Source organism: Hypanus sabinus, chromosome 8, assembly GCF_030144855.1.
Source record: "Hypanus sabinus isolate sHypSab1 chromosome 8, sHypSab1.hap1, whole genome shotgun sequence".
Lineage (NCBI taxonomy): Eukaryota > Metazoa > Chordata > Chondrichthyes > Myliobatiformes > Dasyatidae > Hypanus > Hypanus sabinus.
Window position 1 is genome coordinate 17279905 of NC_082713.1, and position 13751 is coordinate 17293655.

The 13751-nt window shown below is 42.6% G+C and overlaps 1 protein-coding gene across 1 annotated transcript in view; it reads right to left on the reverse strand.

The window, feature by feature from the left end:
* Positions 1–271: 271 nt before the first annotated feature.
* LOC132397705 (melatonin receptor type 1B-like) overlaps positions 272–13751 on the reverse strand; it is a 137866-nt gene continuing 124386 nt past the window's right edge. Inside the window, exon 2 of the mRNA XM_059976477.1 lies at positions 272–1134. Within this exon, the coding sequence (XP_059832460.1) occupies positions 272–1134 (863 nt within the window). The remainder of the gene's footprint in view (positions 1135–13751) is intronic.

A 13751-nucleotide genomic window follows, 5' to 3' on the forward strand; every position in this document is an offset into this window, starting at 1 on the left:
TGATAAAGATAGTCCTCTTCTATCAAAGCGCGATTGAGAATTAAAGGATCTAAGCTGTTAATCTGGAAGAGCATCATGCCGATATATTTAGAATATATCAAGCCAAACTTTTTACAGAAATATTTTTGATTATTTCTTATATGCAATTGAAATTTGAAACATTTGAGATTATAGGCTTATAGTAAATAAAATAAATGCTATTGCATTAATAAATCAATGGCACAGTAATGATACAGATTAAAATGAGCAATCAGTTCTTTCAAACATTTTCTTACACACTTTCCTCTGCTACATTGTTATTGGTTGGGACTGCAGAAGGCTTGCTCCTCACTGCATCTGTTCCTATCTTTGACAGGTCACTAAAGAACAATCTGGGAGACCATAGTGACAAAAGTATTCTCTTGTACTCGTTTCGGAAGTTCTGATTGAGAAGTCCGTAGATGATCGCATTAAGGCAGCTGTTGAAGTATGCCATGAAGTAGCTCATGATGAACAGCCACTCTGGGATTTTGTGTGCGGTCGCTGGAGGGTTAATGGCCACAGCTAAGCCAATGAAGTTCAGAGGCCCCCAGCAAACAGCGAACAACACGAAGACCACAAACATGGTGAGGAAATTTCTGAGGTCGCTGGGCTTCAACTTTGGTTCATCAGGTCTGACTCGTCGTTTGACCTGGATGACCAGGATCCAGATTCTCAGATAGCAGTAGGTCACCACGCCAATGGGGACTAGGAAGTGCACCACCACCACAGCAATTGTGTAATAAGAGCTTACGGTTTGTGTAAACGTACAGGAGAACACACGTGGATCATACTTCAAAGAGTTCACAAAGAAGTTTGGTATGATAGCGATAACTGTTAAGATCCAGGTCAGACACAGGTAGCAGATTGTGTGCTTGTAGCTGAATAGCTTCTCGTACCTGAAGCTATGGCAGATGTAACAGTACCTGTTGATTGCGATTGCAGTGATGTTGAAAACGGATCCGATTACACTTAAGCCCATCAGGAATCCACTAACCTGGCAGTGAATATCACCCAACGTCCATCCATTTTGGAAGATGGCAAATAAAATCAGAGGGTAAGGGTAAACTGCCACAACCAAATCGGCGACTGAAAGGCTGACGACAAAGATATTACCTGCAAAGAAAATTGGAAAATTTATGGATACAATTTTAAATCATCATCTATATTCATGACTTTGAATATATATCATTTTCCATCTAGGGGTAATTAAAGATAATAATTCTTGCCAAGATAGCAGGGATTTGGTTCCCTTGTCTTTACCTATCACCCCACGAGTCTCCATATCCAGTGCATCACTCCCCACAATTTCTGCCATCTCCAACAGGATCCTACCACTAAGCACACTTTTCTCTCCCTACCTGCCACATGTCCACTTTCCATAGAACAATACAGCACAGTACAGGCCATTCGGCCCACAATGTTGTGCCGGCCCTTAAACCCTGCCTCCCATATAACCCTCCACCTTAAATTCCTCCATATACCTGTCTAGAAGTCTCTTAAATTTCACTAGTGTATCTGCCTTCACCACTGACTCAGGCAGTGCATTCCATGCACCAACCACTCTCTGAGTAAAAAACTTTCCTCTAATATCCCCCTTGAACTTCCCTCCCCTTACCTTAAAGCCATGTCCTCTTGTATTGAGCAGTGGTGCCCTGGGGAAGAGGTGCTGGCTGTCCACTCTATCTATTCCTCTTAATATCTTGTGTACCTCTATCACGTCTCCTCTCATCCTCCTCCTCTCCAGAGAGTAAAGTCCTAGTTTTACTTAATCTCTGATCATAATGCATACTCTCTAAACCAGGCAGCATCCTGGTAGATCTCCTCTGTACCTTTTCCAATGCTTCCACATCCTTCCTATAGCAAGGCGACCAGAACTGGACACAGTACTCCAAGTGTGGCCTAACCAGAGTTTTATAGAACTGCATCATTACCCCGCGACTCTTAAACTCTGTCCCTTGACTTATGAAAGCTAACACTCCATAAGCTTTCTTAACTACCCTATCTACCTGATAGGCAACTTTCAGGGATCTGTGGACATGTACCCCCAGATCCCTCTGCTCCTCCACACTCCCAAGTATCCTGCCATTTACATTGTACCCTGCCCTGGAGTTTGTCCACCTCACACTTCTCCAGGTTGAACTCCATCTGCCACTGCTCAGCCCATTTCTGCATCCTATCAATGTCTCTCTGCAATCTTTGACAATCCTCAACACTATCCACAACACCACCAACCTTTGTGTTGTCTGCAAACTTGCCAACCCACCCTTCTACCCCCATATGCAGGTCGTTAATAAAAATCAAGAAAAGTAGAGGTCGCAGAACCGATCCTGGTGGGACACCACTAGTCATAACCCTCCAATCTGAATGTACTCCCTCCACCACGACCCTCTGCCTTCTGCAGGCAAGCCAATTCTGAATCCACCTGGCCAAACTTCCCTGGATCCCATGCTTTCTGACTTTCTGAATAAGCCTACCGTGTAGTACTGTGTAGAGATTGCTTTCTATGTGACTCCTTTGTCCACTAGTCCCTCGCCACTGATCTCCCTCCTGACACTTGCCCCTGCAAGCAGGACATGCACTACACATGCCCCTGCACCTTCTCCCTCACCACCATTCAACGCCCCAAACTGTCCTTTCAGGTGAGGCGACTCCTCTCACGCGAGTCTGTCGCAAGGGCCTGTTTTAGTACTGCATGACTCTATGAGTTAAATACTTTATCACATTTAATTTAATTTACTCCAAGAGGACCACAACCTTGTCTCTGGGTTTGGAAGCTTCAATGCCTCAATGACCTGGAGAGCCACATTAGTTGGAGTCAGGGCTTTATGCTTTGGCTCTTGGTAGGGTCACCCATGCCAAAAGGGTAGAGGCCAGGCTAAGAGTGGTCCACAAAATGCTGGAGGAACTCATCAGGCCTACGGAAAAGAGAAAACGGTCGATGTTTCAGGCTGAGGCCCTTCATCAGGACTGCATATGAGTCGACTGTTTGCTCTTGCCCGTAGATGCTGCCTAGCCTGCATTTTGTATGTATTGCTTTGGATGTCCAGCATCTGCAGACTTACTCATGTTCAAGCGTGGTCCACCAGTCCTCCAGGTTCAGGGGTTTACCTCAGGGAGAACAACCCTGACTGGTCAAACAGAATTGTTATGGAAACAGCAAAGAAGAATCCTTCTACATCTGATATTCCTGAGTCTCTCTGACAGCAGTGAAAACCAAGGGGAAGCTATTGACATGATGAAGAAAACCTTGAACACCACCAGAGAAAGAGGACCTTCATTGCTGCTTTAAATGCCAGTGGAATATTGGGCAGTAAGTTAGTAATTTCACCTCAAACCTTCATTTGCCTTTTATTTCTCCATTCTATATTTAAGTGATCAGTTTCTTACAGACTGTGGCATGAATTGAACATTGATCAATGATCACTGGCACTGTAGAGCTGTTGTGCTAACTGCATGCAACCATGCTGCCCTAATTCAATTCAATTCCATTCCATTCACAATTCCTCCATGTCTGTATATAGCAAGACTCAATCAACATTTGGGCATTGGTTCTTAAATAATGAGCTACACTTTTACCAGAGAAGTGCCCAGCAATGTGCATCTCCAACAACATGGAGTTATAGTGAAGTATGGCACAGAAACAGGCCCTTCAGCCCATCTAGTCCATGCCAAAACCATTTAAACTGCCTACTCCCATCGACCTGCACCGTCACCATAGCCCTCCATACCACTATTATCCATGTACCTATCCAACCTCTTAAACTTTGACATTGAACTCACATGCACCACTTGTGCTGGCATCTAATTCCACAATCTCTCGAACCTCTGCATAAAGAAGTTTCCTCTTCCCTTCATGATCCCCTTAAACTTATTACCTTCCACCCTTAACCCATGACCTCTCATTGTAGTCCCACCCAGCTTCAGTGGAAAAAACCTGCTTGCATAAACCCTATCTATACACCTCATAATTTTGTATACCTCTATCAAATCTCCTCTCAATCTTCTGTGTTCTAAAGAATACAGTCCTAACCTATTCTATCATTCCTTATAACTCAGATTCTCCAGACCCAGCAACACCCTTGTAAATTTTCTCTGCGCTTTTTAAATATTTTCTATAGGTAGGTGATCAAAACTGCACATAATACTCCAAATTAGGCCTACCAGCATTAATACAACTTCAACATAACATCCCATTTTCTGTACTCAATGCATTGAATTATGAAGGCCGATGTTCCAAAAGCTTTCTTTATGGCCCTATCTTCCTGTGATGCCACTTTCAATTAATTATGTAACTGTATTCCCAGATCCCTTTGCTCTAAAGCACTCCTCAGTACAATAACATTCAGTGTGTAAAACCTACCCTTGCTGGTCCTACCAAAGTGCAAAACCTCACAACTGCCTGCATTAAATTCCCTCCGTGATTTTTTAGCCAATTTTTCCAGCTGATGCGGATCCCTCTGCAAGCCATAATGGTCTTCATCACTGTCCACTGCACCCTCAGTCTTGGTGTCATCCGCAAATTTGCTGATCCAGTTGACCACATTATCATCCAGATCATTGCTATAGATGTTAAACAACAACAAAGGACCGTTCCCTGAGGCATAGCACTACTCACAGGCCTCCAGTCAGAGAGGCAACCTTCCACTACCTCTCTCTGGCTTCTTCCACAAAGTCAATGCCTAATCCAATTTACTACCCCATCCTGAATGCAAAGTGACTGAACATTCCTGACCAGCCACCCATGCAGGAACTTGTCAAATGCCTTATTAACGTCCATGTAGACAACATCCACTGCCTTGGCTTCATTTACTTCCCTGGTAACTTCCTTGAAAAACTCAATAAGATTGGTTAGACATGACCTACCACGTACAAAGCCATGCCGACTATCCCTAATCAGTTCATGTCTATCCAAGTACTTATATGCCCAATCCCTTAGAATACCTACTGGTAACTTTTCCACAACTGATGTCAGATTCACTGGCCTATAATTTCCTGGTAGCTTTTTAGAGCCTTATTTAAACAGCGGAACAACACTAGCTACCCTCCAACCCTCCGGTAACTCTCCTGTAACTAAGGATGTTTTAAATATAAAGTTTGTATCTCTGCTAGGGCCCTGGCAATTTCTGCACTTGCCTCCCGTAGGGTCCAAGGGAACACCTTGTGGGGATTTATCCACCCTGATTTGCCTCAGCGTAGCAAACTCTTCCTCCTCTGTACAGGGTCCATGAAGTTGATGCCGCTTTCCCTCACCTCTATAGACTCTGTATCCATAAATACAGATTCAAAGATTACTGTTAAGATCTCCCTCATCTTTTTGGCTCCACACATGGATTTCCATGCCGGTCTTTCAGAGAACCAGTTTTGTCCCTAGCAATCACTTTGTTCTTAACATACCTGTAGAATCTCTTAGGATTCTCCTTCACATTGCCTGCTAAAGCAACTTCATGCCTTCTTTTAGCCTCCTACTTACTAAAAGTAAACCTTTGCCAGAAAACAGCCTGTCCCAATCCACGCTTACCAGATGAGCTCTGATACCATCAAAATTGGCCTTTCTCCAACTTGGAATCCCAACCCATGACCAGAACTATCTTTTTGCATATTTACTTTGAAACTAATGTCATTGTGGTCACTGGATGCAAGTGCTCTCCTACACAAGCTTCAGTCACCTACCCTGTCTTATCACCAAATAGCAGATCCAGTATCGCATACTATCTTATTAGGATTTCTATATACTGATGAAGGGAACTTTCCTGAACCCATTTGTCAAACTCTATCCCATCTAGTCCTTTCACAGTATGGGATTCCCAGTCAACATGTGGAAAGTTAAAATCACCTACTATAACAATCTTATGCTTCTTTCAACAGTCTGCGATCCCTTTACAAATTTGTTCCTCTAAATTCTTAGGGCTGTTGGGTCATCTGTAATATAGCCTGATTAATATGGTCATACCTTTCTTATTTCTCACTTCCACCCAAAATGCCTCATGTTGAGTCCTCCAGTCTGCCCTGATGGAGCACTACCATGACAGCTTCCCTGACTAGTTATGTACCCCTCCTGCTTTAATCCCTCCCACTCCATCATGTCTAAAACAACAGAACTCTGGAATACTGATCGCCCGTCCTGCCCCTCCTGCAACCAAGCCTCACTAATGGCTACAATCTCATAATTGCAGGTGTTGATTCATCCACCTTTCCTAGAATACTTTTTGCATTGAAATATGTGTAGTTCAGGACACTAGTCGTACCATGCTCAACTTTCCGATTCCTGACTTTGTCTGAGGTCCTACCAAAATCTGTCTCCACAACCTCTCCGCTAAGTGCTCTGGCACTCTGGTTCCCACCTCCCTGCAATTCTGCTTGCAACAGAAAGCCATTGGTTTTGATGGAGACGTAAGAGAGTCTGCAGATGCTGGAACTCTAGAGAACCTCTACAAAAAATGCTGAAGGAACTCAGCAGGACAGGCAACGCCCTTCTGCCAACCAGCACATCTGTACACCTGTCTTAATGCCCTGCCACCCGCAACACCTCCACCAACCCCCCCTCCCCCAATTCCGCAACTCACTGTCACACTCTCATCCTGCACTGATCACTTCTCATCTTTAATTGCTGCCATTTCACATATTTACACAACTGCTTGTTTTATCATAATAGTGTCAGTGACATTACACCTGCACCTCACACTTTATGTCAACCTGTCAATCTTCAGGACATGTCACTCAGGGACTTCTGCTAATATGCTGTTACTGTATATTCTGGATCATAACTATATGTGCTGTGTGTGACTTTATGCATTGTGTTTTGTACCTTGGCCCCATAGGAACAATGATTCATTTAGCTGTATGCATGCGTGTGTAAGGTTGAATCACAATAAACTTGAACGAATTGAACTTTGTCTATAGAGAGATTTGTACATTCAACGTTCTGGACTGAGACCATTCATCAGAACTGAATATTGTTAGAGCTACATTCACCTTTGCAAGTGGAGAGTATTTGACCTTATCCTTGACATAACATGGATAGCAGGAAGTGATTCCTGAAGGGTCGCAGCCCAAAACATTGACTGTTCATTTCCCTCCATAGATGCTGCCTGACCCACTCAGTTCCTCCAGCATGTTCTGTACTCCACCAACGTTGATATCCTTTGGCATACTTATTGCCTAGATATCACTAGACCAGTGGTTGCTTATCAAGGTCAGAAGCAGGGTGACCTTTAGTAAATCCTCAGGTTATACAGCATGGAAACAGGTTGTTCATCCTAACCCAGCCAGGCCAATCATGATGCTTATCTAAGCAAGATCCAATTGGCAACATTTGCCTCCTTTTGCTCTAAACCTTCTCAACCTGCACACCTGTCCAAATGTCTTTTAAATGTCAGAGGTTTGTATGCTCCACTAAGACTTCCTATCAGTCATCTAAATCTGATTGAACACTGCCTCCATCATTCCAATTTCTCTTCACGTAACTGTACCACTGTTTGCGTGCGACAGTGGCCGCACCATGGTACCCCACTGCAGCAGGTGGGATAAACTAGGTAAGGGTTGCTAGTTTGTCTCAAACACTGGTAAGATAAGGAAATGCCAGTCCTGGTATCCAAGTCATCCCAACCACAAACCGTTCCAGCTGCTACTATCAGCAGCATAAAAGCCAAGACCAACAGGCTCTGGTACAACTTCTTCCACTAGGCCATCAGACTGATTAATTCATGCTGACACAATTGTATTTGTATGCTATATCGACTGTCCTGTTGTACATACTATTTATTACAAATTACAATGATCCCGAGGTCTGGGTGGATGATCTCATCCACCCAGTCCACTGGAACTGACTTCACACGGGAGGACAGGCATATCCCAATCTCACTGGCATTTGAGGCAAACCAGCTACCCTCACTTGGCTTAGCCCGTCTGTTAAAGTGCTGTACCAGGGGGGTGCGGCCGGTGTCGCATGCAAATGGTGGTGTTGTCACATGAAGAGAAATTGAAGTGATTGAGGCAGTGTTCAGTCAGGTTTAGGTGACTGAGAGGAAATCTTAGTGGGGCATACAAACTTTGGACAACATTTAAAAGACATTTGGACAGGTGTGCAAGTAGGAAAGGTTTAGAACAATAAATTACTAATTGAGTTGTGAAAGCAACACCTCCTGGTGATAAGCTCATTCTGATGGGTGACTTCAGTGCCAGGTAAGCAATCACCCCAAAAGCTGGAAAGGAGTACTAAGACACTACAGTGTTGTTAAACTCAACATCAATGGCCTAATGCTGCTCTGGTTATCACTAACACACTCTTTAGACAGTACAAAACAACACGGATGCACCCCAGATCCAAGCAACAGCATTGGTTAAATACATCATTTGTCACAGACGGGACACTGGTGATTTCAAGATCACTAGAGTCATGCTTGGGGCTGAGTGCTGAACTGATCATTGGCTGGTTAGAACAATCCTCTCACTGCACATTATACAACTGCACAAAATAAACCAAAAGTAATCTGACAACCTCTTGATACCAACAGGTTGCAGCACCATAAGTAGTGGGAGCTTGTCCCCATTACCATCCCCGGCTATAACAACCTGAAGGAACCACACTGCTAATCACCACATGCCACACACAGAGATCCGTTTATTCCTTCTCCCTGTTTATCAACCTCATTCCAAATCTAAGCTAGTATATAATCTCCAATCGTACTTGCATAGATTTTGAACTCCATCTTCCATCGTGGGATAATTGGCCTTCAGAGTTAATGGCTTTCTGGAAATCTAAGTACGCTGTCATCCACTCTTCCAAACTTATCTATTCTATCAGGTACATCCTCAAAATCTCTACAGGGCTTGTCAAACATAATTACTTTTCTATAAATCCCTGTTCACTTTGTCTATTCTAACAGACATATTTGAAGCTATTGAGTGAGCTGTTGCATTGATTGATAAAACTGACTCAGAGGTCGATTTATTTTATTTTCTATATTTCTTTCTTGTTATAACATACTGTACTTCATAATAGACTATCATTTCACTACTGCTGACTCTGGGTCAAATGGTTTCCTTGTTTTCGCCTCCCTCATCTTTTAATTTTATCCATTAATTCTACAACTACTTCTTTTAGTTCTCTAGTTGTACTGTAGATTATCCAGTGCTGGTAACTTATCACTTCTGACTTGTTAATTTCTCAGCGCAGTTTTTAAATAATACTACTTTTTATCAGATTCTTAGATCTCTTTCAGAGAATCTATTCTGGGCCCAACATACTGACATAATTACGAAGACACATCAGCAGCTATAGCTCATTAGGAGTCTGAGGAGATTCCATACGTCACAAAAGACGCTAGCAAATTTCTACAGATGGAGAGCATTCTGACTGGTTACATCACTGTCTGGTATGGAGGAGCCAATGCACAGGATCAGATGGAGCTGCAGAGGATTGGAGATTCATCCTTCTCTATTGTGGGCACTAACCTCCCCACCATCATGTTCAATAGGTGATGCTCATGAAGGACCCTCACCATTCAGGAAATGCCCCTTCTCATTAATATCATCACTGAGGTACAGAAGACTGAAGAGGAAGTCAACATTTTAGCTACTGCTTCTTCTTCTTCTTTGACATCTGTGGTGAACTACATATACCTGTCTGGACACGCCCCCCCCCCCCCCCGCTGACTGCTCCTGTGGCTCCTCCCACAGACCCCTGTATAAAGGCAATTGAAGGCACTGCTCCTCCCTCAGTCTCCAGGATGTCGTGTGGTGGTCTCTTGCTGCTGACGGTGCTTTCTTCCAGCTAATAAAAGCCTATCTCACCTCACGTCTCCAAGAATTGTTGATGGTGCATCAACATCAGATTTCTGAACAGACCATGAGCCCATAAACACTACTTCACTATTTAACTTTTTGGGGGTATTATTTATTTATTTATTTTTAATAAATTCTTATTGTAATTTACAGTCACTTTGTATTGTACTGTATTGCTCCTACAAAACAACAAACTTCATGGAATGTGTCTCTGATAATAAACCTGAGTTTGATATGCCAAGAATTTCAGGAAAGCCATTTGTGGTCTCTTCGATGAAGACAGAACAAGTTAGAACATAAGAACATAAGAAATAGAAGCTGGAGTAGGCCATCTGGCCCATCAAGTCTGCCCTACCATTCAATAAGATCATTGCTGATCTGTCCATAAGCTCAGCTCCATCTACCCCATAACCCTTAATTCTCTTACTATGTAAAAACCTATCTGTTTCTTAAATATATTTAGTGAGGAAGCCTTAACTGCTTCCCTGGGCAGAGAATTCCACAGATTCACCACTCTTTGGGAAAAACAGTTTCTCCTCATCTCCATCCTAAATCTTCTCCCCTGAATGTCCCCTAGTTCTAGTCTCACCTACCAATGGAAACAACTTTCCTACTTCTATCTTATCTATACCTTTCAAAATTTTGTATGTTTCTGTAAGATCCCTTCTCATTCTTCTGAACTCCAGAGAGTATAGTCCCAGGTGATTCTAGCTGTCCTCATAGGTTAACCCCTTTTTCCCTGGAATCAACCTGGTGAACCTCCTCTGCACTGCCTCCAAAGCCAGTATATCCTTCCTCAAGTATGGAGACCAGAAATGCACACAGTACTCCAGGTGTGGCCTCACCAGTACCCTGTACAATTGCAGCATGACTTCCTGCTCTTAAATTCAATCCTTCTAGCAATGGCCAACATTCTGTTTGCCTTCTTAATAAACTGTTGTAACTGCAAGCCAACTTTTTGTGATTCATGAACAAACACTCCCAAGTCCCTCTGTACAACAGCATGCTGCAAACTTTCACAATTTAAATAATAATCTGCTCTTCTATTATTTCTTCCAAAGTGGATGATCTCGCTATACCAACGTTGTATTCCATCTGCCAGACCTCAGCCCACTCACTTAACCTATTTATATCCCTCTGCAGACTCTCCACATCTTCTGTACAATTTGCTTTTCCACTCGGTTTAGTGTCATCAGTAAATTTTGCTACGCTACACTCAGTCCCCTCTTCCAAATCATCAATGTAAATGGTAAACAGCTGTGGGTCCAGCACCAACCCCTGCGGCATCCCACTCCCTGACTGCCAACCGGAGAAACACCCATTTATACCAACTCCCTGCCTTCTATCGGTTAACCAATCCACTATCCATGCCAATACACTTCCTCCGACTCCATGCATCTGTATCTTATTTATAAGTCTCTTTTTCGGCACAACATGGAGGTTAGAAACATAAAGGGCTATAGGTAACCCTAGGTAATTTCTGAGGTAAGGACATGCTCGGCACAGCATTGTGGGCCGAAGGGCCTGTATTGTGCTGTAGGTTTTCTATGTTTCTATGTTTCTAATAAAGTGGCCACTGAGTGTATATTCATGCCTTTCTGCTGCTGTAGCCCATCCACTTCAAAATTCAACATGTTGTGCTCTTATAACACTGTTATAGCATGTGGTTATCTAGCTTACTCTCACCTTCTTGTCAGCTTGAACTAGTCTGGCCATTCCCCTCTGACTTTCTTCATTATTAACAAGGCGTTTTCACCCACAGAACTGGCATTCAATGCATTTTTTTTATTTTCACGCCATTCTCTGTTAATACCAAGAAACACAATTTTAAGGTGATTGGGGGAAAATACAGGCGGATGTTAGAGGTAGATTTTTTTTGCATAGAGAGTGGTAAATGCATAGAATGCCCTACCAGAAGTGGGGGTAGATACAGAAATATTAGGGCCATTTAACAAAGTCTTAGATAGGTGTATGGATGCTAGAAAAATGGAAGGCTACGTGGAAAGGAAGGGTTAGGTTGATCTTAGAATAGGTTAAAAGGTTAGCACAACATCGTGGGCCAAAGGACCTGTACTGTTCTATGACTGATTCCATAAGAAATCAGAAGGAAATATCTGTCATTGGAGGCTACATGTAGGGTTGGGATTTTAAACCTTTAGCTGAATTCTGCTGATTTTTGACAGCAGCCTTGGCAGGTTGGAGACACAGCAAATTATCTTCACTCGGTCTACAAGAGGAGGAACTAGAGCATTGATATTGATTATGAAATGTCCCGAAGTATTGAAAGATGGTTTTGGAAGTTCAATCAACTTGACCTCTGCAAACGATCACAAACTGCACTGTGATGAGGGCCGGTCAATTTGGTGAACGCTTAAAAGAAATGTGTTGTATTAATTACAGTAAGATTTCTATTTCATTGTATTTTATTTCTCTATATTTAATTAGGAGTTTGAGATTCAGTATGTCACCAAAGACTCTAGCGAATGCAGCATGGAGAGCATTCTAACTTGTTGCATCACCTCTTAGTATGCAGGGGCCATTGCACAGGATCGGGAAAGGCTGCAGGAGGTTGGAAACACAGTCACCTCCATTATGGACACTAGCCTCCCCAGAATCAAGGACTTCTTCAAAAGGCGATACCTCAAAAACGACATCCATCATTAAGGAACCCCATCACCTTCTTCTCCTTGCTACCATCAGAGAGGAGGTGCAGGAGTCGATAAAAACACACACAGTGATTTAGAAACAGCTTCTGCACCTCCACCATCAGCTATTTGAACAGATAATGTACAAACCCATAAACACTACTACACTACTTTTACTCTCTTTTTGCACTACCTATTTAATTTTATATAAATTTCTTGGTGTGATTTATTGCATTTTCTATTGCTTCTTACTACTGCCATGAAGTAACAAAATTTCACGACATATTAAACCTGATTCCACTTCTTCTCTGTTTCTCATCCAAATATTTCCTGGAGAAAGAGATTTGGCTTTGGTATAAAATCACATCCACCATAATGACAGCTTGATTTTAAATTTAATTTCACACCCATTCCTCTGATTATAGGGTACTTTTAAACGAATGCAAACAAAGTGTTGGAGGAACTCAGGAGGCAGGCAGCATCTATGGAAATGAATAAATAGTCGACGTTTCAAACTGAGATCCTTCATCAGAACTGGAAAGACTGAGAAGTCACAGAAAAAAAAATTCTTTCTTTTCCTCTTCTTCTCTTCCTTTCTCAGTTCAGAAGGGTCTTGGCCTGAAACATCAATTGTTTATTTGTTTCCATAGATGCTACCTGACCTGCTGAATTCGACCATAGGACCATAGATATAGGAACAGAATTAGGCCGTTCAGCCCATCAAGTCTGCTCCACCATTCCATCATAGCTGATCCTAGATCCTACTCAACCCCATACACCCGCTTTCTTGCCATAACTTTTGATGCCCTGGCTGATCAGGAAACTATCAACTTCTGCCTTAAGTATACCCACAAACTTGGCCTCTACCACAGCCTGTGGCAGAGTACTCCACAGACTGACAACTCTCTGGCTAAAAAAATTCCGCATTACCTCAGTTCTAAAAGATCCCCCTCAATTTTGAGGCTGTACCTTCTAGTTCCTCCAGCATTTTGTGCATGTTGCTTTGGGTTTCCAGCATCTGCAGATTCGTTCATATTTGTGATACTACTTTTAAAGGAGTCTTTATGGACTGAGAGGGTCTTATTTAAGAATCAGTGGATTGTGTGACACGATTCTCTTAAAGTGTTCTGTCGGAACAACTATACTGCTGCTTTGGCTTCAGTGGAAATATTCTCTTGTGCTGGCCTGCCAAAAGAAATCCTAATTTCTTATTTTTGAAGTTTCAGAGGGACTTGAGTCAAATATGAGTTGGGGAAATGATGCACATTGTTAACTGCAGATATCTGAATCAAGCAATTCAAT